Source organism: Palaemon carinicauda, chromosome 24, assembly GCF_036898095.1.
Source record: "Palaemon carinicauda isolate YSFRI2023 chromosome 24, ASM3689809v2, whole genome shotgun sequence".
NCBI classification, from domain to species: Eukaryota; Metazoa; Arthropoda; class Malacostraca; order Decapoda; family Palaemonidae; genus Palaemon; species Palaemon carinicauda.
In genome coordinates, this window is record NC_090748.1 from 97,638,311 (window position 1) to 97,662,811 (window position 24,501).

The 24,501-nt window shown below is 40.4% G+C and overlaps 1 protein-coding gene across 5 annotated transcripts in view; it reads left to right on the top strand.

The window, feature by feature from the left end:
- The window catches only part of LOC137618227 (FYVE and coiled-coil domain-containing protein 1), a 220,024-nt gene that overhangs the window by 121,019 nt on the left and 74,504 nt on the right, over window positions 1-24,501 (top strand). For 3 of the 5 annotated variants that reach the window (XM_068348356.1, XM_068348360.1, XM_068348358.1), the window contains exons 5-6: window positions 3,600-3,850; window positions 12,082-12,154. The exons of the other annotated variants lie outside the window; for them this stretch is intronic. In XM_068348356.1, the coding sequence (XP_068204457.1) occupies window positions 3,600-3,850; window positions 12,082-12,154 (324 nt within the window). The remainder of the gene's footprint in view (window positions 1-3,599; window positions 3,851-12,081; window positions 12,155-24,501) is intronic. 5 annotated transcript variants of the gene reach the window in all.

The window sequence follows — 24,501 nt, forward strand, 5'->3', positions numbered from 1 at the left end:
TGCATCGGGCTGCCGGGTTCTTGTTATGTCAAGGCTCGCCTTGTTGCCTGCCCGACAGGCATTGCCCTCTTCCGCCGGCGCTGGGAAGCTCCGCTGTTGGGGTCTTGTTTGGTTTGATTTTGGAGTTTTCCTTCTCCTAGCCTTTGCCTATCTTAAATAAAGGAGAAGGCCTATAGGGGTCCAGTCTTGGTCTGGTCTCTCAGAACTGGCCTTAGCGGTATGGTTGAGCCTGCCAGGGTGGATAAACTACCCCACCGCCATTGCCCAGCCCATCATTGAGACACTAGACCTTCATGTGTTGGGTATTTCATCCCAGGCTGTGTCTCCTCTTTAAAGGTTTAAAGGCCATTCATGAATGGCAAAAGCAAGGAACAGTGACATTACCCTATCGAGCAGGACAACGCCCTAGAGACTGACCATATATACATATGATCAGCACCCAAGCCCCCTCTCCACTCAAGCTAGGACCAAGAAGGGCCAGGCAATGGCTGCAGATGACTCAGTCTGGCATTCACCAGTTAGGGATGTTATCACATCGGCCACCACAACATAGACCGAGTACCTGGTACCTAAACAAGTACTGTACTTGTGAGACCTTATCAACATATTCATCCATATGATGGGCAGATAGGTGGTTTCTGAAATCATCTCCCTCCCTCCTGTATAGGAGCAGAGAGACCCAATCAGTTTTGTTTCAAGGTGACATTCTATCCCCCAGTAAGTTAGTCTCCCTATTTTAAAGGATGAAAGGTTTGTTAAGACATAGGAATGAGTAACGAATTTAAAGAATCATTTGTATTTTTTGTAGCTATGCAAACATGAGGCCATTAAAGTCAAACTTCCCACCTCAACCACCTCTCTTCTTTCAGAGCCGTAGGTCAAAAGGGAAGAGGCTTTGATAGTAGAGTGGGTGGGGCTACTCGTTCGTGCTCGCACCTGTCGTTAACAGCCCTGTTAACGATTTTAATGGCTATTCCATTCTCACATAATATATTCCTTCTTTTAAAGTCTTCAGGTTTGTATAGCTAGGAAAAATACAAGTTAATTTTAAACTTCGTTATTTTGAGGGTCATCATATCTTATCACACCAATGTTGAACCCACAGGAGGGCGTTGTCATTTGCTTCTCTCAGATCTTGATCTGACCAATGAGGCCTCAATGGATACCCTTGTAGGCATATACAGTACTGCACATGTATCACTCGCTCGAACACCAATGTTATTTCTGTTTTTTGAATATTGTTACAGTGTATGAGCCGGTGATACCCGTGTGGTACAATATGTTCCATTGTTTTTGGTGCTGCCTCACTTGGGTATTCAGGGTTGGCGGCTAATCCCCATTTGTGGCGGTTATCTCGAATTACAAGAGGAAGGCCAAGGTTTGGGTGGATGGATGGAGTGAAGGAAGCTCTGGGTGATAGGAGGATAGGTGTGAGAGAGGCAAGAGAGCATGCTAGAAATAGGAATGAATGGCGAGTGATTGTGACGCAGTTCCGGTAGGCCCTGATGCTTCCTCCGATGCCTTAGATGACCGCGGAGGTAGCAGCAGTAGGGGATTCAGCATTATGAAGCTTCATCTGTGGTGGATAACAGGGGAGGGTGGGCTGTGGCACCATAGCTGTACCAGCTGAACTCGATTGAGTCCCTTGTTAGGGAGGAACGTAGAGAGTAGAGGTCCCCTTTTTTGTTTTTGTTTCATTTGTTGATGTCGGTTACCCCCCAAAATTGGGGGAAGTGCCTTGGTATATGTATGTTTCTCGAAGTTTTGCCTACTTTTACCCTTGCTCTGTTTAGAGTTACCCTATCCTTCCTGGTGAAATGTAGAGAACAGTTGTGTTCATCTCTAGTTTGGGGGTAGTCTCAAATGCGCAGAATCTCTCTATGATTTCCACTCCTATTTTGGAGCCCATTTGGAAATTTGTTAAGATCATTAGTTTTGTAAAGCAGGAATCTAGCAGGGTATAGTTTGAAATGATCACACATAGACTGACTTTCACTTCCTCTCAAGTGTCTTGGACTTTCAGTAATAGAGAGTATCAAGGGTAATGATAAGCCATGTGGGTTTTGAGCAAGCTGAATGAACAGTTGATTTAATTGATAAAAGCTCAGGCAGGTGCCAAAGAATATCACCATTTAAGGAGGTATATTTAGGCAATATGGCTAGTAAGAGAATTAGTTCATGCATGTACTTGGCAAGCACATTCCTCTCGAAAAGATAATTCTCAGTGCAACAGAGTATGAAATTCTGCATCTCAAAGGTTTGATTTCTTCTATTATACTCCCTTTGTTTGAGGACAAATGGATGTCTCATATAGTATCAGATTCTTCTCTATCAAATCCTTCAGTTAACAGAATCTAGGTTGCCAAATGCACTCAAAATCCGAGATAAATGTTTGAACTTAGGCTAATAGTAATGCATGGAATACCTGATGTATTTTTTTTTGTATGGGAAACAGAAGAGAGAATGGGGTAGAAAATGCCACGGCCCTCCCCTTTGATGAAGGGATAATCTAAATGGAAGACAGCCTGTGAATAGTGGTTTTCACAAGCCCTTGTTGTATACACGACACCCACAAGGTGATCGCGCGATGGTAGTAACATCTGTATTCCTTGCTTCTATCTTTCTCTAGTATATTTGGAAGATTTATATTAGAAAAGTGTAAAGAAGGACCCTTTTCACCGGGCGTCACAGGTATCTCCCCAGAAATAGATTTTTCCTTCGTCAAAATCCCTTTTTTTGTCAAAGGTTGGGCAGCCGGAGGCTTAGATGATTAACGTATGACTACAATATATGCATTGATGTAATAGATTTTATTGTTAATATTCAATGTTTGTGCTACTAGAGGGACTTGGGATCCCAGACGTGGAGAAGACAAAGCTGGACTCTTCTTCTTTTGAATATCTAGAAAAAGTTTGAAATATGTAAAATCATATGTAAAATTATTATGAGTTTATAAAATATTAAGGATTTGTTTCCTTCACTGGGTGGCATTAGGAGAGAGCAACAAATTATTGAAAAATTTTTAGCAGAGACAGCTGATCTAAATGTTAACCTATCAGTCCACCTCTTCATATGTCAAATCAAATCTTTTTTTGATGAGGAAAATTGTGAGACTAGAAAAATACAGTATGTATGATTTGCAAAGAGCAGATTGTCTTAAAAGGAAAAAAAATGACAATAGATATAGCGAGTAATTTACTTGGTTTTCTTCCAGATACAAATTCTTGAGAAAAAGTCATAAAAACATTAAAGCAAAAACTATAAATGATTAATGATTGTGTAGATAGGTTATCAGCAATTCCAAATTCTCGATGCAAGCCATGGACTTGCTCAAGAGGGCAGGGAAGGAAACAATGATACTGCACTTGCAATCTAATAATAGAAAATGGATTAGTTTGTAATTTACGTCACTAACCATCCTGCCAAGTCGGATATTAAGATATCTTTGTAATGTAAAGACTTTTTTCTGTCATTATAATTGTTTAATCATGTTTAAATCCCACCATTTTTATATTTACAAAACTTAGTATTTTCAAAATGTTCATAAAATATTTGAAATTTTTTTTTTTCTATTTCAATCCTATGTTTTTTATTTTCAGCTAAAAACTGGTGTTGGTCGAAGCCGAAGTTTTCTGCGCTACTGTTTGGTACACAAGTGTTTAGCTGATGTAATCCAACAATGTACAGAACACAAGTCATTCACTGTACAGTTTTATTCCCCAGAGTCAATGTTGCTACATGAAAAGTCTGTAGCCTCACTGCTTAGTGGCCTATATCTTCTCTGTGATGTATCTTTCGATTTACCTCCCACTGGTCATGATTTAGACGTATCCTGGCCTACATTTGCTCGGTAAGAGTTGGTTAACACAAATTTAGTTTCTATTTGTTGTATTATTTCAAAACATATAGCATAGCATAGTAAAGGGATTTTTTTTTTTTGGTGTGGATACTTTATAGAATGAAGCTCATTTGATACATCTACCGTTGCCTTCACTCCGGGTTTAGTGTTACGGTAGAGCAGTGTCTCCCAACCTTTTTTAAATGATTACCCCAAAATTTAATTTCCAACTAATCAATTACCCCATTGAACATATACCCGGTAACATCGGATGTTTTTTTACAGCCACCTGATGAACTGTATGGATCATGTAGCCTGCTATTGGCTGCTTATAGTTAAGGATTTTTCAATATTAAACTTACCCGATAATCATGTAGCTGTCAACTCCGTTGCCCGACAGAATTCTATGGAGGGATACGCCAGCTATCACAATACTAGAAGGGGGTGTACTTACCAGCGCCACCTGTGGCCAGGTACTCAAGTACTTCTTGTTGACACCTCCTCAATTATTCCTCTGTCGTGCTTCCGGCTAGACGTTCTGGGATACGCTTATGGTCTTCGAGTATTTTCACGGCTAATTGGTGAAGTATTCTCTCAGATTAACGGCTGTCGCTTTACTGGAAACCTTCTTATATTAGCTAGATAGCTTTTATATAGTCCTGATTAACGGTTAACGATCTTTTGCTTGATTTTGGAACCCCCTTTGGCTAACTCTTTGGATTCAAGATGTCTGACATTTCGCAAGCCCCCTCCCATAGACGATGTAGGTCTTGCAATAGGCGTATTCCGAAGGCCTCGGTAGATCCTCACACCGCTTGTTCTGACTGTAGGGACAGACCCTGTCAGTTAGAAAATCGATGTGAGGAATGCGCCGGACTTTCGGAATTGGAATTTGTCCGTCTTTTGAAATATTCAACTAAGTTAGAGAGAGGTAGAGTTAGGAGGAGTTCTTCTCACTCTTCACTGTTTTCCTCACCTCATGATCCCCTACCTTTTCCTACCCCTGTAGTGGCTACCCCCGAACCTACTGTTTGCCCTCCGCCTGATATGTCTGTTGTTTTGCGTGCTATTCAGGCCTTAGGCGATAAAGTAGAGTCAGTGGTAAGTGACCATAAGTCTCTGATGGCCGAAGTAAAGGAACTTAAGGTCAAGAGTGCAGTGGGTGGAATTAGTGCCAGTGCTGTGACGAGTGCTAGTGTCAGTGCAGTGCCAAGTGCTAGTGTCAGTGCCAGTGTGGTGCGTGAGGATATTTCTGTGCGAGCCAGTCGTCCTCCCAGTCCGGGACCTCTTGCAAGCTCCCAAGCCCAGGGGAGAAGCAATGTCGAAGGGCATAAGGGTTCGGCAGGCCTTGTTAGGCGCACAGAAGTATCCTCGGTGGTTGCGGGCGTGTCTTCCAAAGACCGTCACTCCCACCTGCAGACGATTGAGCCCGTCTTTATCTCGTCCGCTGATCAACTGTCTGGGAAGAAACGTTGGTCTCAGGTCTCGAGACCGCTTAAACGCAGAGTCCAGTCCGCGAGTGCTCAGCCAGGTTGCAGTCATTGGCTCAGCTCTGACTCGCCTCAGTCATCTGTCGACTGCACTCCGCCCAAGAGGAGTAAGGTTCTGCCACAACAGAGCTCGACTGTTAAGGCTTTTCCTCAGTCTGCTGTCGTTTCTGCCGATCCCAAGTGGACTCTTCTTCAGTCCATGCAAGCACAGCTTTCGGACTTGATGCGTGAGTGTCGGGCTGAGAGTGTTGCGCCTCCGCCTCCGCCTACACTCCCTCCGCCTGCTCTCGCTCCGCCTGCGTTCGCTCCGCCTGCGCTCGCTCCGCCTGATCGCAGCACCACCTGCCAGGCGTACGATGTTGAGCCACATTCTGAGTTTGCTGTTCCCAGTGGTGTTCAGCCTCCGCCTTCGTTAAGGCAACCTTTACTATGGGATCAGGAGGATTATACCTCTCTTCCTCCGCCTCCCATTGCTGCTCCACCAGTGGTGCAACTCTCGGTTGAGGTACAACAACCTCTCCCGTCCATGAGTCAGTCTCCTCAGCTCTCGCTGCAGCGAGCTCAACCCTCCACAAGGCAAGCACCACTACACCTTGGCCTTGCGCCTCAGGAGCCTCAGCTTGCGAGACATTTACCTTGTTCTGCGCAGCCTCAACCTCATCATGCTCCGCTCACTCCACAGGAACAGGAACTTGCTACTCCGCTTCCGCCAACCGCTCAGCAAGCGCTATCCTTGGGTTCAACCTCTCATGCTAGGAGTCAGCCTCCTCCACCCATGCGCCTCCCTTCTGCTTCGTCTGTTATTCAGCCTTTGCAGTCTGAGCCTCAGGTTTTCCCTCAACAGTCACTTGAAGAGGAAACCACTAATATTGTTCCTTCTCGTTCTGACACTGCAGTTCAGCATTCTTGTCCGATCTCTTCGCTACACTCTGGTGATGAGGCTTCGGATGATGAGGAGGCACACCTGGATCCCTCATCAGACGTGGATGAATCCAAGCTTTCTCCACAGTCTATTGATTTTCGTAAGGTCTTGGCTCTACTTAGGGAGGTTTATCCAGACCACTTTGTCTCTGCTATTCCCCGCTCTCCGCCATCTGAGTTTTCGCTGGGCGTTCAACAAGCTAAGTCCACCTATACTAAGCTAGTCCTAGCTAGATCCTCTAAGAGGGCATTAAGGATATTAGGGGAGTGGCTGCAGTCTAAGCAACACCTTGGCAAGACTTCTTTCATGTTCCCTCCAACGAAGCTCACTTCGAAAGCGAGCGTTTTGTATGCCACAGGAGAAGCACCAGGCTTGGGAGTACCTGCCTCTGCCCAGGCTGACTTCTCAAGTCTGGTAGACTCGCCTCGGAGAACTGCAATGAGGCGCTCTAAGGTTTGTTGGACCTTCTCAGACCTGGATCTCTTACTGAAAGGAATGTTTAGAGCATTTGAAATGTTCAACTTTCTAGACTGGTGCCTGGGGGCCCTCAGCAAGAAGACCTCTCCTGCGGACAAAGATTCTGCCATGCTATTAATGTCCTGCATGGATAAGGCCATTAGGGATGGATCGGGTGAGCTTGCGTCGTTGTTTGTATCAGGGGTTTTCAAGAAAAGGGAACAACTGTGTACCTTCCTTTCCGCCAGCATTACACCTTGCCAACGGTCACAACTCCTTTTTGCTCCGCTCTCGAAGTTCCTCTTCCCCGAAGAGCTGGTTAAGGACTTGTCTGCTGCCCTGATACAAAAGGATACACACGATCTTGTAGCCTCATCGGCTCGTAAGTCTAAGGTTGCTACCTCAGTCCCCAAGACTTATCGCTCCCCAGTGGCTGATACCCCTGCTACGAGGTTCATACCGCCCTTTCGTGGTAGAGCCCCCAGCCGAGGAAGCTCCCGTCCAGACTCTCACAGGAGCAAGTCTAGGAAAGGATCCAGGACATCTAAAGGTAAAAACTGACTCTCCGCATCTCCAGACAACAGTAGGAGCCAGACTCAAGATCTTCTGGCGAGCCTGGGAGAAGAGAGGTGCAGACGCCCAGTCTGTCAGTTGGCTGAGGAACGGTTACAGGATTCCATTCTGCCTCAAACCACCTCTGACCACATCGCCCATCAACCTCTCTCCCAACTACAAAGAAGAGGACAAGAGGCTAGCATTGCACCAGGAGGTGTCGCTACTTGTACAGAAGAAGGCAGTGGTTATAGTCCGGGACCATCAATCCCCGGGCTTCTACAACCGTCTCTTTCTTGTGGCCAAGAAGACAGGAGGTTGGAGACCGGTGCTGGACGTCAGCGCTCTCAACGAGTATGTCACCAAGCAGACGTTCACGATGGAGACGACGAAGTCGGTCTTAGCAGCGGTCAGACAGGAGGACTGGATGGTCTCGTTGGACTTGAAAGATGCATACTTTCACGTTCCTATTCATCCAGACTCCCAACCTTTCCTGAGATTCGTTTTTGGAAAGGTTGTCTACCAATTCCAAGCCCTGTGTTTTGGCCTAAGCACAGCTCCTATGGTCTTTACTCATCTGATGAGGAATATAGCAAAATTCCTACACTTGTCGAACATCAGAGCCTCCCTCTACTTAGACGACTGGCTGTTGAGAGCCTCCACGAGTCGTCGTTGTCTGGAGAATCTCAATTGGACTTTAGACTTAATCAGAGACCTAGGTCTATTAGTCAACATAGAGAAGTCTCAACTCATTCCCTCCCAATCCATTGTGTACCTGGGAATGGAGATTCGGAGTCAGGATTTTCGGGCTTTTCCATCGGCCCCCAGGATAAGCCAGGCCCTAGAGTGCATCATGAGCATGCTGAAGAGGAGCAGTTGCTCAGTGAGACAGTGGATGAGTCTCACAGGGACCCTCTCATCACTGGCCCTGTTTGTCGAGCTAGGGAGACTCCACCTCCGCCCTCTTCAATTCCATCTTGCAGCTCATTGGGACAAGGGTTCGACTCTCGAAGCAGTCTCTATCCCTATCAACCAAGAGATGAAGACCACTCTCCTGTGGTGGAAGCACAACCTCCTTCTCAGGGAAGGTCTATCGTTGGCCATTCAGACCCCCAATCTTCATCTCTTCTCAGAAGCATCGGACTCGGGCTGGGGTGCAACCTTGGACGGACGGGAATGCTCGGGAACGTGGAACGAGGAACAAGGATTACTCCACATCAACTGCAAGGAGCTGCTAGCAGTTCATCTAGCCCTGTTGAACTTCAAGTCCCTCCTGCTAGGCAAAGTGGTGGAGGTGAACTCAGACAATACCACAGCCTTGGCTTACATCTCCAAGCAAGGAGGGACCCATTCGAGGAGCCTATACGAGATCGCAAGGGACCTCCTCATTTGGTCAAGAGGTCTAAACCTCACTCTGGTCACGAGGTTCATTCAGGGCGATATGAACGTCTCAGCAGATCGCCTAAGCAGAAGGAATCAGGTCATTCCCACGGAATGGACCCTCCACAAGAGTGTGTGCAACAGACTTTGGACCTTGTGGGGTCAACCTACCATAGATCTGTTTGCCACCTCCATAACCAAGAGACTTCCGCTGTACTGTTCCCCTGTTCCAGACCCTGCAGCAGTTCATGTGGATGCTTTTCTACTGAACTGGTCCCATCTCGACCTGTACGCATTCCCACCGTTCAAGATAATAAACAAAGTTCTGCAGAAATTCGTCTCGCACGAAGGGACACGGCTGACGCTGGTTGCTCCCCTTTGGCCTGCAAGAGAATGGTTCACAGAGGTACTTCAATGGCTAGTCGACTTCCCCAGGACTCTACCTCTAAGAGTGGACCTTCTACGTCAACCTCACGTAGACAGGTTGCACCCAAACCTCCACGCTCTTCGGCTGACTGCCTTCAGACTGTCGAAAGATTCGCTAGAGCTAGAGGCTTTTCGAAGGAGGCAGCCAGTGCGATTGCCAGAGCAAGAAGGGTTTCCACTCGTAGAGTCTACCAGTCTAAGTGGGAGGTCTTCCGAAGCTGGTGTAGAGCCAATTCAATATCCTCTACCAATACCTCTGTGACCCAAATAGCTGACTTCCTTCTACATCTTAGGAATGAGAGATCCCTTTCAGCACCTACGATTAAAGGATATAGGAGTATGTTGGCTTCAGTTCTCCGCCACAGAGGTTTGGACCTGTCTTCCAACAAGGACCTTCAAGACATTCTTAAGTCTTTTGAGACGTCTAAAGAACGTCGTCTTTCCACTCCAGGCTGGAATCTAGACGTAGTCTTAAGGTTCCTTATGTCATCTAGGTTCGAACCTCTCCAGTCAGCTTCCTTCAAGGACCTTACCCTCAAGACTCTTTTTCTCGTCTGCCTTGCAACAGCTAAGAGAGTCAGTGAGGTTCATGCCTTCAGCAAGAACATTGGTTTCACAACCGAATCTGCAACATGTTCTTTTCAGCTTGGATTCCTAGCAAAGAACGAGCTTCCTTCACGTCCTTGGCCTAGATCGTTTGAAATACCTAGCCTCTCCAACATGGTAGGTAACGAACTAGAGAGAGTTCTTTGCCCTGTCAGAGCTCTCAAATATTATCTTAAGAGGTCTAAACCTATTCGAGGACAGTCAGAAGCTTTATGGTGTGCCATCAAGAAACCCTCGAGACCCATGTCCAAGAATGGGCTTTCGTATTATATAAGGCTTCTGATCAGAGAAGCACATTCTCACTTAAAGGAGGAAGACCTTGCATTGCTGAAGGTAAGGACCCACGAAGTAAGAGCCGTAGCTACTTCGATGGCCTTTAATAAAAACCGTTCTCTGCAGAGCATAATGGATGCAACCTATTGGAGGAGCAAGTCAGTGTTTGCATCATTTTATCTGAAAGATGTCCAGTCTCTTTACGAGAACTGCTACACCCTGGGACCATTCGTAGCAGCGAGTGCAGTAGTAGGTGAGGGCTCAGCCACTACATTCCCTTAATCCCATAACCTTTTTTTTTAACCTTTCTCTTGAATACTTTTATTGTTGTTTTTATGGTTGTTACGGTAGGCTAAGAAGCCTTCCGCATCCTTTTGATTTGGCGGGTGGTCTATTCATTCTTGAGAAGCGCCTGGGTTAAAGGTTTGGTAGAGGTCCTTTAGTAGGGGTTGCAACCCCGTGTACTTTGGCACCTTTGGGTTGATTCAGCCTCCAAGAGGAACGCTGCGCTCAGTAAGGAAGACGAACTTTAAAAAAAGAGGCAGAGTAACGGTTCTATTCGACTTCCTTACCAGGTACTTATTATTTCATTGTTATTTGAGATAACTGTTATATGAAATATGGGATACTTAGCTATCCTTTAATCTTGTACACTGGTTTTCACCCACCTCCCTGGGTGTGAATCAGCTACATGATTATCGGGTAAGTTTAATATTGAAAAATGTTATTTTTATTAGTAAAATAAATTTTTGAATATACTTACCCGATAATCATGATTTAATCGACCCTCCCTTCCTCCCCAGAGAGAACCAGTGGACCGAGGAATAATTGAGGAGGTGTCAACAAGAAGTACTTGAGTACCTGGCCACAGGTGGCGCTGGTAAGTACACCCCCTTCTAGTATTGTGATAGCTGGCGTATCCCTCCATAGAATTCTGTCGGGCAACGGAGTTGACAGCTACATGATTATCGGGTAAGTATATTCAAAAATTTATTTTACTAATAAAAATAACATTTTAACATTCCTGTACAATGTACAGCAATGTTAAAATTATTGAGTTTTCCTATGAAATAATTATTGCAGATTTTGTGTATGAATTATGGCAATAATTATGGGAATGTGAACATCCTGATTACCCCAAAAATACGGGTCCATTACCCCACTGGGGTATTTTACCCCAGGGTTGGGAAACACTGCTGTAGAGTAACCTCACTGATTTGATGAATCTCCCTAGTGACCGCTGCCTCCATAATTCCCATTTAATAGCTTATCTCTGTAGTCAAATGAAAATCCTTTTAAAGATATGCAAATATGGGGTACAATCTCCTCTTTTCATGGTACTTGGTACTTTATCTGTAGTTGCCTCATTGTAAACATTTAATCTCACATGAAACTAACATTTACAAATTTTGACAAGGTCCTTGGCAGCATTTGAAATTTTGTATTGAATAACATATGTTTTCCTAATAACAGCTTTATTTTGGATATTTTCTTTTCGATAGCATGGATGTCTTGTTAAATACAGTAGCTTTCACGAACCTTATAATCTGTACTATCTATTTTCCATCTTTCAAGCCTCCTTCCTGTGGATAAAATCTGGCATTTTGTACTTTTATATTTGATCTTATAATCTATGTCTACATAATTTTATCAAGTTAGAATTTGTGACATTATCAAATTAGCGAAGTTTAAAGTTTGGTGAACTAATTTCTCTTGAGGGAGTGCAAAGAGCATCCCCAAAACATCTCCATCTATCCCTATATATATAAATTTGTATAAAGATTTATATCGAGGATGATGACAGCAATGAATTGACTATTGATAATTTTAGTTCTGTGAATTAGGAAACGTATATGTGGATGAATTTATATCTTGATTATCCCTATGTAAAAGAAAGAGTTTTGTGAGTTGCAAAGCAAACTAATTAGTCACCCGGGTACCATTCAATCCACTGCTCTCTCTCTCCTGAGTCATCCTTGCTTACTTGATGGGCAGTACGTAGATAAAGGGTAGAATGTTCTCATATAGGAGGAAAACTGCTGAACATTTGTCTCCTAATTGATAGACATGTCTCCATAATGTTCATAATTCATATACTCTTGCTATGTTACTGTTAGACAAAAATTTTATATTCCCAGGCCAGGGTCATCAGCATGGCGAGCTCCGAGTCGCACTGTATCAATGTCATCTCTATCTTCCTTTTCATCACAAGTGAGTAGAGTTACTCAGTTTTAACCCTTTTACTCCTAGGCTCTTTGGAAATTTCCAATCCTTAACCCCCAAGGGGTTATTTTTTCCCCAGCACATTTTGCAGTATATTTTTTTTAAATTGCTCTTACAACCTTAATTTTTGTCATAGGGAGGTCAGGTTGGTCTCATTCTCTTGGAAAATGCCTGAATTTTCTCAAAAAATTATCAAAAATATGAAAAAAAAAAATTTTATTGCATTTTTTTGCAAGGACGTACCGGTACGTCCATGGGGGTTAAGGGATGAGTTTTGTGAAACGTACCAGTACGTCCTTTGGGGGTAAAAGGGTTAAGACATTTTTAGTCGTACATGGTATCTGTTTATTACTGAACCTGTATATGGAGTCATTTGGTTGATGTTAATTTTTGGGAACATAGATTAGGCTGGACATAGTATAACCTGACATTGGTGTATTTTTTGTCTTCTAACTTTACAGTTACTGAATTTGGAAAGAATTAATTTAATTCAGAAGTACTATACCTTTTCATAGAGGTCACAGTGCTACTGTATATTGACTTCTAGCTTTAAAATCCCTGTGTTGAAAAAATTACAAGTACAGTATTCAAATTTTTACAGCTCACTAATAACATGTTTTTACTTGCTTAATGTTAGTTTACCATGACAGTGCACTTGTGTTTAAGAATTTGTATCGAGTCTATAGTAAACTGTAGGATTGGATGACCCACCTCTCTCCATATTATCCTAATATTTAAGATTGTTTCCTACCCTCGCGCACGCTCTGTGCTGTATGAAACTCGACCTCTCATCGGAACCTTTGAGGGCAGTTAGTGATTGTGAACCTGGTGTAACAGCCATCGCCTTTTTCATTAGATTTGATGACCCACCTCTCTCCATCCTATCCTAATATTTAAGATTGTTTCCTACCCTCGCGCACGCTCTGTGCTGTATGAAACTCGACCTCTCATCGGAACCTTTGAGGTCAGTTAGTGATTGTGAACCTGGTGTAACAGCCATCGCTTTTTCATTAGTTGCAAGTGAACGGTTCTAATAAAACTGATCTCCAGCCTAGTACTGTAGGCTGATAGTGGAATCATTCACAAAATGGGTATCGCTTATCATTATTATTTTTCTTTTTGTCAGTCACAGTCTACAGAGACTGGTGGCTTATAGTATGGGTTTCAGGGTTACATCCAGATTCCTTAGGAGTTCATCACTTTCTTCACTATATATGAGTTTTTCAGTCGAGAAACATGCCAAGTGCCATTTTTAAAAAGTGTCAGAAATTGCGATTGAAAATTGCCAATTTTCAAATTATTATTATTATTATTATTATTATTATTATCAATATAATGATAATAATAATAATTATTATTATTATTTATATTATTATTATTATTAATATTATTATTATTATTTTTATTATTGTTATTATTATTATTATTATTATTATTATTATTATTATTATTATTTTTCAATCGTGATTTCTGACACTTTTTAAAAATGGTGCTTGGCATGTTTCTTGACTGAAAGACTCATATGCTGTTTTAAGTAGCACGCTCTTCTGCACAAGTTCTGGGGCTATATCGGCTCCTACCTTCTCAAGATTGCTTTTCAAAGATTTAGGTATGGTCCCTAGTTTCCTATGCTTATTGGTACCACTTTTATCTACATATTCCATAGCCGCCTCAGTTCAGTTTGTAGAGTTTGGTACTTTTCTATTATTTCTCTCCCCTTATCTTCCTTTCTTAAATCCCACGGTACTGCAACATATATGAGTGATACTTTTTATTATTATTATTATTATTATTATTATTATTATTATTATTATTATTATTATTATTGTCATCTAAGCTAGAACCTTAGTTGGAAAAGCAGGATGCTATAAGCTTATATTATTATTACTACTATCTAAGCTACAACCCTAGTTGGAAAAACAGGAGGCTATAAGCCCGAGGGCTACAACAGGGAAAAATAGCCTGGAGAGGAAAGGAAATAAAGAAATCAGTAAACTTCAAGAGAAGAAATTAACAATTAATATTAAATATTTTATGAATAGTAATAGCATTAGAATAGATCTTTCATATATAAACAAGACTTATGTCGCTCTGTTAAAACATAAAAACATGTGCTGCAAGTTTGAACTTTCTGGGTCGACCTGTGGCGGCTGCAACACTTAAGAGTCCAAAAAGAAGGATGTTGTTCAGATGGCGCTCGCGTCGTGGCGTGGGTGGTGTGGCGCTGGGGGTTGGCTAGGGCCTTTGTATCGGCCCATCCCTTTGACGAAGGAATTAACTAAATGGAAGACAACCTGTGAATAGTGGATTTCACGCGCCTTTGCTTTATACACGACACCCAAAAGGTGCTCGCTCGAGGGTTGTAACCTCAGCATTCCATGCTTTTATCTTTCTCTGGTATAATTGGAAGGTTTTATCAGAAAAGATATATAAGAAGGACTCTTTTCACCGGGCGCCACAGGTCTCTCCCCAGAAATAGATTTTTCCTTCGTCAAAATCCCCTTTTGATGTTCCACCAATTCAACTGCCTAATTAGGAAGATTGTTCCACAATTTGGTTACAACTGGAATAAAGCTTCTAGAATACTACTGTTTAGTATTGAGCCTTATGATGAAGAAGGCATGGCTATTAGAATTAGCTGGCTACCTTGTATTATGAGCAGGATGGTACTGTCTGGGAGGATCTGAATTCAAAGGATGGTCTGTGTTATGAAAAATCTTATGCAACAGGCATCAATGACTAACTGAATGACATTACCAGAGATTAATATCTTCAGTATATTATTATTATTATTATTATTATTATTATTATTATTATTATTATTATTATTATTACTATCCAAGCTACAACCCTAATTTGAAAAGCAAGATGCTATAAGCCCAGGGGCTCCAATAGGGAAAAATAGCCCAGTGAGGAAAGGAAATAAGGAAATAAATAACTGAAGAGAACAAATTAAAAATAAATCATTCTAAAAAAAAGTAATGTCAAAAGAGATATGTCATATAGAAACTATTAACAACGTCAAAAACAAATATGTCATATATAAACTATAAAAAGAGTCATGTCTGCCTGGTCAACAAAAAAGCATTTGCTCCAACTTTGAACTTTTGAAGTTCTACTGATTCAACAACCCGATTAGGAAGATCATTCCACAACTTGGTAACAGCTGGAATAAAACTTCTAGAGTACTGCGTAGTATTGAGTCTTATGATGGAGAGGGCCTGGCTATTAGAATTAACTGCCTGCCTAGTATTACGAACAGGATGGAATTGTCCAGGGAGATCTGAATGTGAAGGATGGTCAGAGTTATGAAAAATCTTATGCAACATGCATAATGAACTAATTGAACGACGGTGCCAGAGATTAATATCTAGATCAGGAATAAGAAATTTAATAGACCGTGAGTTTCTGTCCAACAAATTAAGATGAGAATCAGAAGCTGAAGACCAGACAGGAGAACAATACTCAAAACAAGGTAGAATAAAAGAATTAAAACACTTCTTCAGAATAGATTGATCACCGAATATCTTAAAAGACTTTCTCAATAAGCCAATTTTTTGTGCAATTGAAGAAGACACAGACCTTATATGTTTCTCAAAAGTAAATTTGCTGTCGAGAATCACACCTAAAATTTTGAAAGAGTCATGCAAATTTAAAGAAACATTATCGATACTGAGATCCGGATGTTGAGGAGCCACCGTCCTTGACCTACTTACAATCATACTTTGAGTTTTGTTAGGATTCAGCTTCATACCCCATAATTTGCACCATGCACTAATTTTAGCTAAATCTCTATTAAGGGATTCACCAATCCCAGATCTACTTTCAGGGGATGGAATTGATGCAAAGAGAGTAGCATCATCTGCGTATGCAACAAGCTTATTTTCTAGGCCAAACCACATGTCATGTGTATCTAGTATGAAAAGTAATGGGCCAAGAACACTACCCTGTGGAACACCGGATATCACATTCCTATACTCACTATGTTGCCGATCAACAACAACTCTTTGAGATCTACTACTTAAAAAATCAATACTAATGCTAAGAAACGACCCACCCACTCCCAACTGTTTCAGTTTGAAAACAAGGGCCTCATGATTAACACGGTCAAAGGCAGCACTAAAATCAAGGCCAATCGTACGAACTTCCCGACCACAATCAAGGGATTTCTGTACTGCATTGGAGATTGTAAGAAGGGCATCACATGCTCCAAGGCCTTTACGAAAACCAAATTGCAAACTAGGGAATAGATGATTACCTTCAGCAAACCTATTAAGACGTTTTGCCAGATGATGTTCAAAAACTTTAGATAATATGGGAGTTATGGAAATTGGGCAGTAATCAGTGGGACTTGAGCTACCACAAACACATTTACATAGAGGAGTAACATTACCAATGTAATTTCTTATTTCAAGAATAAGAAATTTAATAGACTGTAAGTTCTTGTCCAGCAAATTAACATGAGGTTCAGTTGCTGAAGATAAGACAGGAGAACAATACACGAAACAAGGTAGAATGAAAGAAGCAAAACACTTCTTCAGAAGAGATTGATCACTGAAAATCGTAAATGACTTTCTCAATAGGCCAGATTTTTTGTGAAATTGATGAAAAACCAGACCAAATGTGTTTCTCAAAAGTAAATTTACTATCGAGAATCACACCTGAAATTTTAAAAGAGTCGTATAGAGTTTAAAGAAACATTGCTAATGCTGAGATCCAGCTTTTGAGGAGCCACTGTCCCCGACCTACTTACAATCTTGCTTAAAGTTTGTTAGGATTCAACTTCATACCCCACAATTTGCACCATGCACTAATTCTAGTTAGATCTCTATTAAGAGATTTAGCAACCCTAGATTTACATTCAGAAGATGGAATTGAAGCAAAGAGAATAACTTCATCTGCATATGCAACAAGCTCGTTTGAGACCAAGCCACCTGTCATGCATATGTAGTCTATAAAGTAATTGGCCAAGAACACTACCTTCAGAAATACTGGATATCGCATTCATATACTCATTATGAGGCCCATCAACAACAACTTTTTGTGATCTATTACCTAAAAATGCAATGATGATGCTAAGAAAAGACCTACATGCTCCAAATGTTTGAATTTGAAAATAAGGGTCTCATGATTAACAAGGCAGCACGAAAATAAAGGCTAATCTTGACCACAATCAATGGATTTTTGTACAGCATTGGGGAGTGTAAGAAGAGCATTACATTTTCCAAGGTTTTATGAAAGCCATATTGCAAACTAAGGAACAGATGATTACCTTCAGTATTCTACTCCATGTGTTGTTAAGATTCCTGTAGTTACATAGGAGGAATAACCCTAATCCTTAGGAAGCTGCTTTCCCTCTTCTGGCGGTAGTATTGTCTCTCATCCTTGGCCCGATACCTTTGGGGTTGGTCGAACAGCTGTGAGCCCGATATGATAATCTTGTATTAGATGCAGGTGAATGGTCTCGGCCGGGACCTAATACTGCACCATTCTTGCCATAAATGGGAGCCATTCATCGCCATCAGAAGGGAGTAAGTGAGCTCACCCTCACCCACTAAGTGATTCCTTCTGCGTCCATTAGGCGGAGTGTGAGCCTGCTGTGACAACTACGGCATTAAGTTGATCGGTCTCCCCAAAAAATTCCAATCCAATGATGATAAAAAGGTCTGGATTTTTGTAATAGCTAAAGAATTATATGGCACGAATAAAAACTTAGATCTGAATTGTATTTCTAATGTAAATTATCAAAATCTGTTTCAAGTTGAACCATTTTACCTATATATATATTTTACCTATAGTTTTATACATATATATATATGTATATATATATATATATATAGGCTATATATATATATATATATATATATATATATATATATATATATATATATATATATATATATATATATATATACTGTATATATATGTATATATATATATATATATATATATATATATATATATATATATATATATATATATATATATATATATATCTATTTATGAATATAATATATATATATATATATATATATATATATATATATATATTTTATATATATATATATATATATATATATATATATATATATATATATATATATATATATATATATATATATATATATATATATAAAGCATTACATATTTTTTAAAATGCCTTTTAGATCTTCATTTTTTTTATTGTTGGCATTGTTATATTATGTTTTTTTTTTTTTTTTTTTTTTGCTGACATTTGTATTATTATTGATTTGCATTTTTGTTAATTCTCTTGACTAGTAACATTATATTAAGAACGTTAACAGCAGCAGTAAAAGTAGTAACTCTGCTCGGTCGTCGTAAGAAGACGGAGATACATTCTTTTTTTCTCCTTTCTCTTTCTCCTTTTCCTCCTCCTCCTCCTCCTCCTCCTCCTCCTCCTCATCATCATCATCATCATCATCATCTTCCCTCTCCTCTTCCTCTCCTCCTCATCTTCCTCTCCTCCTCATCTTCCTCTCCTCCTCATCTTCCTCCTCCTCTTCCTCTCCTCCTCATCTTCTCCTTCCTCCTCCTCCTCCTCCTCCTCCTCCTCCTCCTCCTCCTCCTCCTCCTCCTCATCATCATCATCATCATCATCATCTTCCCTCTCCTCTTCCTCTCCTCCTCTTCCTCTCCTCCTCATCATCTTCCTCCTCCTCTTCCCTCTCTTCTTCCCCTCCGCATCTTCTTTCCTCTTCTTCTCAATCTTCTTCCTCTTATTTTTCCCCACCTCCTCCTCCTCCTCCTCCTCCTCCTCCTGTCATCTGCTGCGTAACTTACACAACATAAATAGAGCTAGCCACTCTCCTAACAAAAGTATGTGGTCCCATGGGGATAAACACATAAATAAAAGCTAAAAAAGAAAAAAACAATCCCATGTGTTTTTCGTCATTTGGAAACGATCTCTAGACTCAGATGACTGCCTCAGTTGTGGTGGAAAACTTTTTAGGTAATTTCCATGGTTTCAAAGTAATTCTAGGGAATTTTGGGTTTTACGAGCGTAAAACTTAAGGAAATTGGATTTTTCTAGGGCAATCTAAGGTAAAAAGCAACAGCATTTAAGGTAATGGCCAAATGGCACATTCTCGAGTTTAAACCCTTGGTGGAAGCTTCCTCTCATATCTGTCATCCAATGTCACGTCGTAATAAATGGCATTCTTTATTTTTTCATTTGTCATTCTCGAGTGGTTTCTGTCTCTCTCTCTCTCTCTCTCTCTCTCTCTCTCTCTCTCTCTCTCTCTCTCTCTCTCTCTTTTGCGTCGTTGGCACCGGGAAATGACGCAGGGGATGTTCGCCGCAAAATCAGTTTGAGATGTAGAAGTACCTGTGACTATAGGTGGTTTCCTCAGGAGGGGATTAGTAGAGTTTAAAGGCCGCTCATGAATGGCAGAGGTAAGGGACATTAACATTGCCCTATCAAGCAGGACAATGCCCTAGAGATTGACCATAAAATATATATATATATATATATATATATATATATATATATATATATATATATATATATATATATATATATATGATCAGCGGCCAAGCCCCCTCTCCACCCAAGCTAGGACTAAGGAGGGCTAGGCAATGGCTGCTGGTGACTCAGCAGCTAGACCTATAGGCTCCCCCAAACACCCCCCCCCCCATTCTTAGCTCAGAAGGTGATATTGCAGTAACCAAAGGAACTAACGAGTTCGAGCGGGACTCGAACCCTAGTCTGGCGATCACCAGTCAGGGACGTTATCACAGAGGCCACCACAGCCTTCATTAATTCAGGCAGCTGTATATTGAAACTGGCAACGCTGAGTTTAGCAAAAGAGAAACTGTTGGCAACGCTGCGTGAAAAACAAAATCGCTAAGATTGTAAACACGTGATCAAAAGCATCTTTATTAATTTTACGAAGAGCTGTATAGGAAAAAATGTTATTTGCTTAACTCCACTTTATAATATTAATATATTACTTTTGATCATGCGTTTACAAGGTCAGTGACTCTTTTATAGGCAGCGTTGCCAACAGTTTAATCTTTGCTAGACACATTGTTACCGGCTACAATGTACAGCTGTTAGACGTCTCATTAGCTAACCATGAAGTGTACCGGAATTAACGACGCCAACTGTGCCTTCAGTGCAGCTTACGCGGTGAACTGTAGGCGTTTCTTTGGCGCTTAGTTACGCTTGCATTACACTCTTCGACTTCATTTCCGTTCCTGCTTTCCTTTTTCCATCTTGTAGTTCTTTCTATTTTAACTTTTACTTCATAGCTTTACTTCATGGTTCTCCCCCTAGTTGCCCTAGGCTGATGATTGGCCTCACAGGCCCCTGCACCGAGCTACGTGGTTTAAAATTCTTAAATTCAATAGATATGGTTTTCTTAGCTCATTGTTCTCTAGTCTTGGGTAACGCCATAGCCACTGTACCATGGTCTTCCACTGTCTTAGGTTAGAGTTCTCTTGCTTGAGAGTACATTTGGGCACACCATTCTATCTTATTTCTTTTCCTCTTGTTTTATTAAAGTTTAATAGTTTACATAGGAAATATTTATTTTAATGTTACTCTTCTTAAAATATTTATAGTTTTCCTTGATTACTTTCCTCGCTGGGCTGTTTTTTCTATTGGTGCCCCCTGGGCTTATAGCGTTCCTGCATTTCCAATAATCGTTTTTAAACCCCATTTTTGGTGACTCTTTTGAGCGAGAACCGTCGTAATGTCTTTTTTGTTTTCTTTCTTTTTGCGTCGTCGTCTTCGATTCAAGTCGAAGCCATTGCCGAAGCGGTAATAGTAAAAATAGCCATAACAGGAGCAGTTTATGATCAATCCCCTTATGTGAAAACATCTTTCTGGCGCAGTTTATGTTAAAATGTATTTATGGCGCATTTTATGGAAAAAAAAACTCCTATGCAGTTCATTCTAAAATTTCTTAACGGCGTAGTTTATGCAAGAATCTCTTTCTGGCGCAAATTATGTAAAAAAACCCTTCTCCGGCACAGTTCATGCAAAAATCCCTTTTTGGCGCAGTTCATGCACCAACCCCTTTCTGGCGCAGTTCATGCAATAACCCATTTCAGCGAAGTTCATGCAACAACCCTTTATCGGCGCTGTTCCTCCAACTACCCCTTTCCGGCGCAGTTCAAGCAACAACCCTTTTCCGGCGCAGTTCTTCCAACTACCCCTTTCCAGCGCAGTTCAAGCAACAACCCCTTCCAGACATAATTCGTGCAACAACTGTTTTTTTCTGGCGTGATTCATGGAGTAACCCTTTTCCAGTGCAGTATATGCAAAACTCTAATTCCCATGCAGTACATGCAACAACCCCTCTCTGCCACAGTTCATGCAACAACCCCTTTCCGGTACAGTTCATACAGAAACCCCTTTCCGGCACAGCTCATGCAAAATACCCTTTCCGACGCAATTCATGCAAAAAAAAAAAAAAAAAAAAACCTTTCCGGCTACAGGCTGTAGAGTTGTAAGAACCTGTGCTTTGCTGTAAGATCCAGGCAATCTACAACAACCACAACTTTTTTGGCGATGTTCATGCAACAACCCCTTCCCGTCGCAGTTCATGCAACAACCCTTTTCCGGTGCAGTTCATCCAACAACCCCTTTCCAGCTAGTTCATTTAACAATCCTTCTCTGGCGCAGTTCATGCAACAACCCTTTTCCAACTAGTTCATGTAACAACACTTTTATGGTGCAGTTCATGCAACAACCCTTTTCCAGCACAGTTCATGCAACAAATTTTTTTCCCTGCGCAATTCAAGCAACAACCCTTTTCCAGCTCAGTTCATGCAGCAGTCCTTTTCCGGTGTAGTTCAAGCAACAACCCTTTCCCAGCGCAGTTCATCCAACTATTTCTTTCTGGCGCAGTTCTAGCAACAACCCTTTTCCGGCGCAGTTCAAGCACTACCCTTTTTCCGACGCAAATCATGCAATAACCCTTTTTGGCGGAGTATATGCAAAACCCCCATTTCGGCGCAGTTCATGGAACAACCCCTTTCCGGCGCAGCTCATGCAGCGACCTCTTTCCGGCGCAGTTTATACTAAAACTCCTTTCCGATTCAGTTTAAGTAAAAGTAGGTAGCAGTTTAGAAAGGACTGGCAGTAGAAGAAGTAGATATACCATTACCTCTCACTGAGGGACATGGTTGAACAGGAGAGGTCGTTAAGGGGCGCGGGGAACACGTAAACAATGCTATTTGGCTTGTCATTTATTCGCAACTTATTTACTCTTGGTTACTATATATATATAAAATATATATATATATATATATATATATATATATATATATATATATATATATATATATATATATATATATATATATATATATATTTGATTAAGAATGAGAGTAAATTAAGAGATTTTTAAGATACAATTAAATTGGGGTGCATTTAACCTTGGTTTACGAAAGAGAGAGAGAGAGAGAGAGAGAGAGAGAGAGAGAGAGAGAGAGAGAGAGAGAGATCTTTTTCAATTATTTCCTTTTCTAATATGTTGCCGAGAGAGAGAGAGAGAGAGAGAGAGAGAGAGAGAGAGAGAGAGAGAGAGAGAGAGAGAGAGAGAGATCTTTTTCAATGATTTCCTTTTCTAATAAGTTTTGCCGAGAGAGAGAGAGAGAGAGAGAGAGAGAGAGAGAGAGAGAGAGAGAGAGAGAGAGAGAGAGAGAGAGAGAGAGAGAATAATTTTCAATGATTTGCTTTTCTATGTTTTGCAGAGAGAGAGAGAGAGAGAGAGAGAGAGAGAGAGAGAGAGAGAGAGAGAGAGAGAGAGAGAGAGATTTTTTTTCAGTGATTTCCTGTTCGATTTTATCAATACATTTTCCCCAGAGAGAGAGAGAGAGACAGAGATCTTTTTCAGTGATTTCCTGTTCGACTTTATCAATACATTTTCCCCAGAGAGAGAGAGAGAGAGAGAGAGAGAGAGAGAGAGAGAGAGAGAGAGAGAGAGAGAGAGAGAGAGAGAGATCTTTTTCAGTGATTTCCTGTTCGATTTTATCGATACATTTTCCCCAGAGAGAGAGAGAGAGAGAGATGAGAGAGAGAGAGCGAGAGAGAGAGAGAGAGAGAGAGAGAGAGAGAGAATGTTGTTGTTGTTGTATATTCGTTCTAAATTGCTGCGACATTCCTGTATGAACGACGTGTGACTTCGGCCGTTGCCAAGGGCACAAAATGCCTTTTGAATATAGCAAGAGAAAATCTTTATTCGTTTTTTGGCCGTAACGGGTAAATACGTCAGGGACCCAGTCTCTCTTTTTTTTTTTTTTTTTTTTTTTTTTTTTTTTAACACGTTGTTGTTGCGAGTTTCTGTCCTGTTTTATTTCTAAATTAATGATTTTTACTTAAATTTCCATTGTTATTTTTTTTAATGTGGAATCATGTCGTGTTGATGCATAGGCCTACACCGTTTCTATTTTGATGATTATTATGATTTAAAGAATTTTATTTGACTTTTCGTTGTTATTTTGTTATCTTGCATAGGCCTACCCATTTTTTATTTTGTTAATTATAATATGAATGATTTTATTTAACTTTTCATTGTTTTTTTTTTTTCTTCTCTGGAACTGTATCGGGTTCTTGCATAGGCCTACGCCTCTTTAATTTTGATAGTTATAATGATATGAATGATTTTACTTAAATTTTCATTACCATATTTTTCTGTGGAATCGTATTGTGTTCTTGCATAGGCCTACGCCTTTTTAATTTTGATAGTTATTATGATATCAGTGATTTTACTTAACTTATCATTGTAATTTTTTTTTTGTGGAATAATATCGTGTTCTTATATAGGCCTACATAATTAGTCATTTTTTTTCTGTGGAATAATATCGTGTTCTTATATAGGCCTACATAATTACAGTTTTGATAATTTTAATAACAATTAGTGACGCATTTTAATGAAGCATTCATTTGGTTTTCAACGATATTTGCTTTAACCCTTAACCTTTTAAATATGTATGATAATAAAACCATGGAATAATACTGCATCTCTTAGTTTTGTAGTTTATATAAAAGTTTCAAATCAATCAATCAGATCCATCCTTAGTTTTATCATTGGATTTATTATTATTATTATTATTATTATTATTATTATTATTATTATTATTATTATTATTATTATTTGCTATGCTACAACCCTAATTGGAAAAGCAGTATGCTATAAGCCCAGGGGCTCCAACATGGAAAATAGCTCAGTGATGAAAGGAAAGAAAGAATATTATTATTATTATTATTATTATTATTATTATTATTATTATTATTATTATTATTATTATTATTATTATTATTATTTGCTAAGCTACAACCCTAATTGGAAAAGCAGTATGCTATA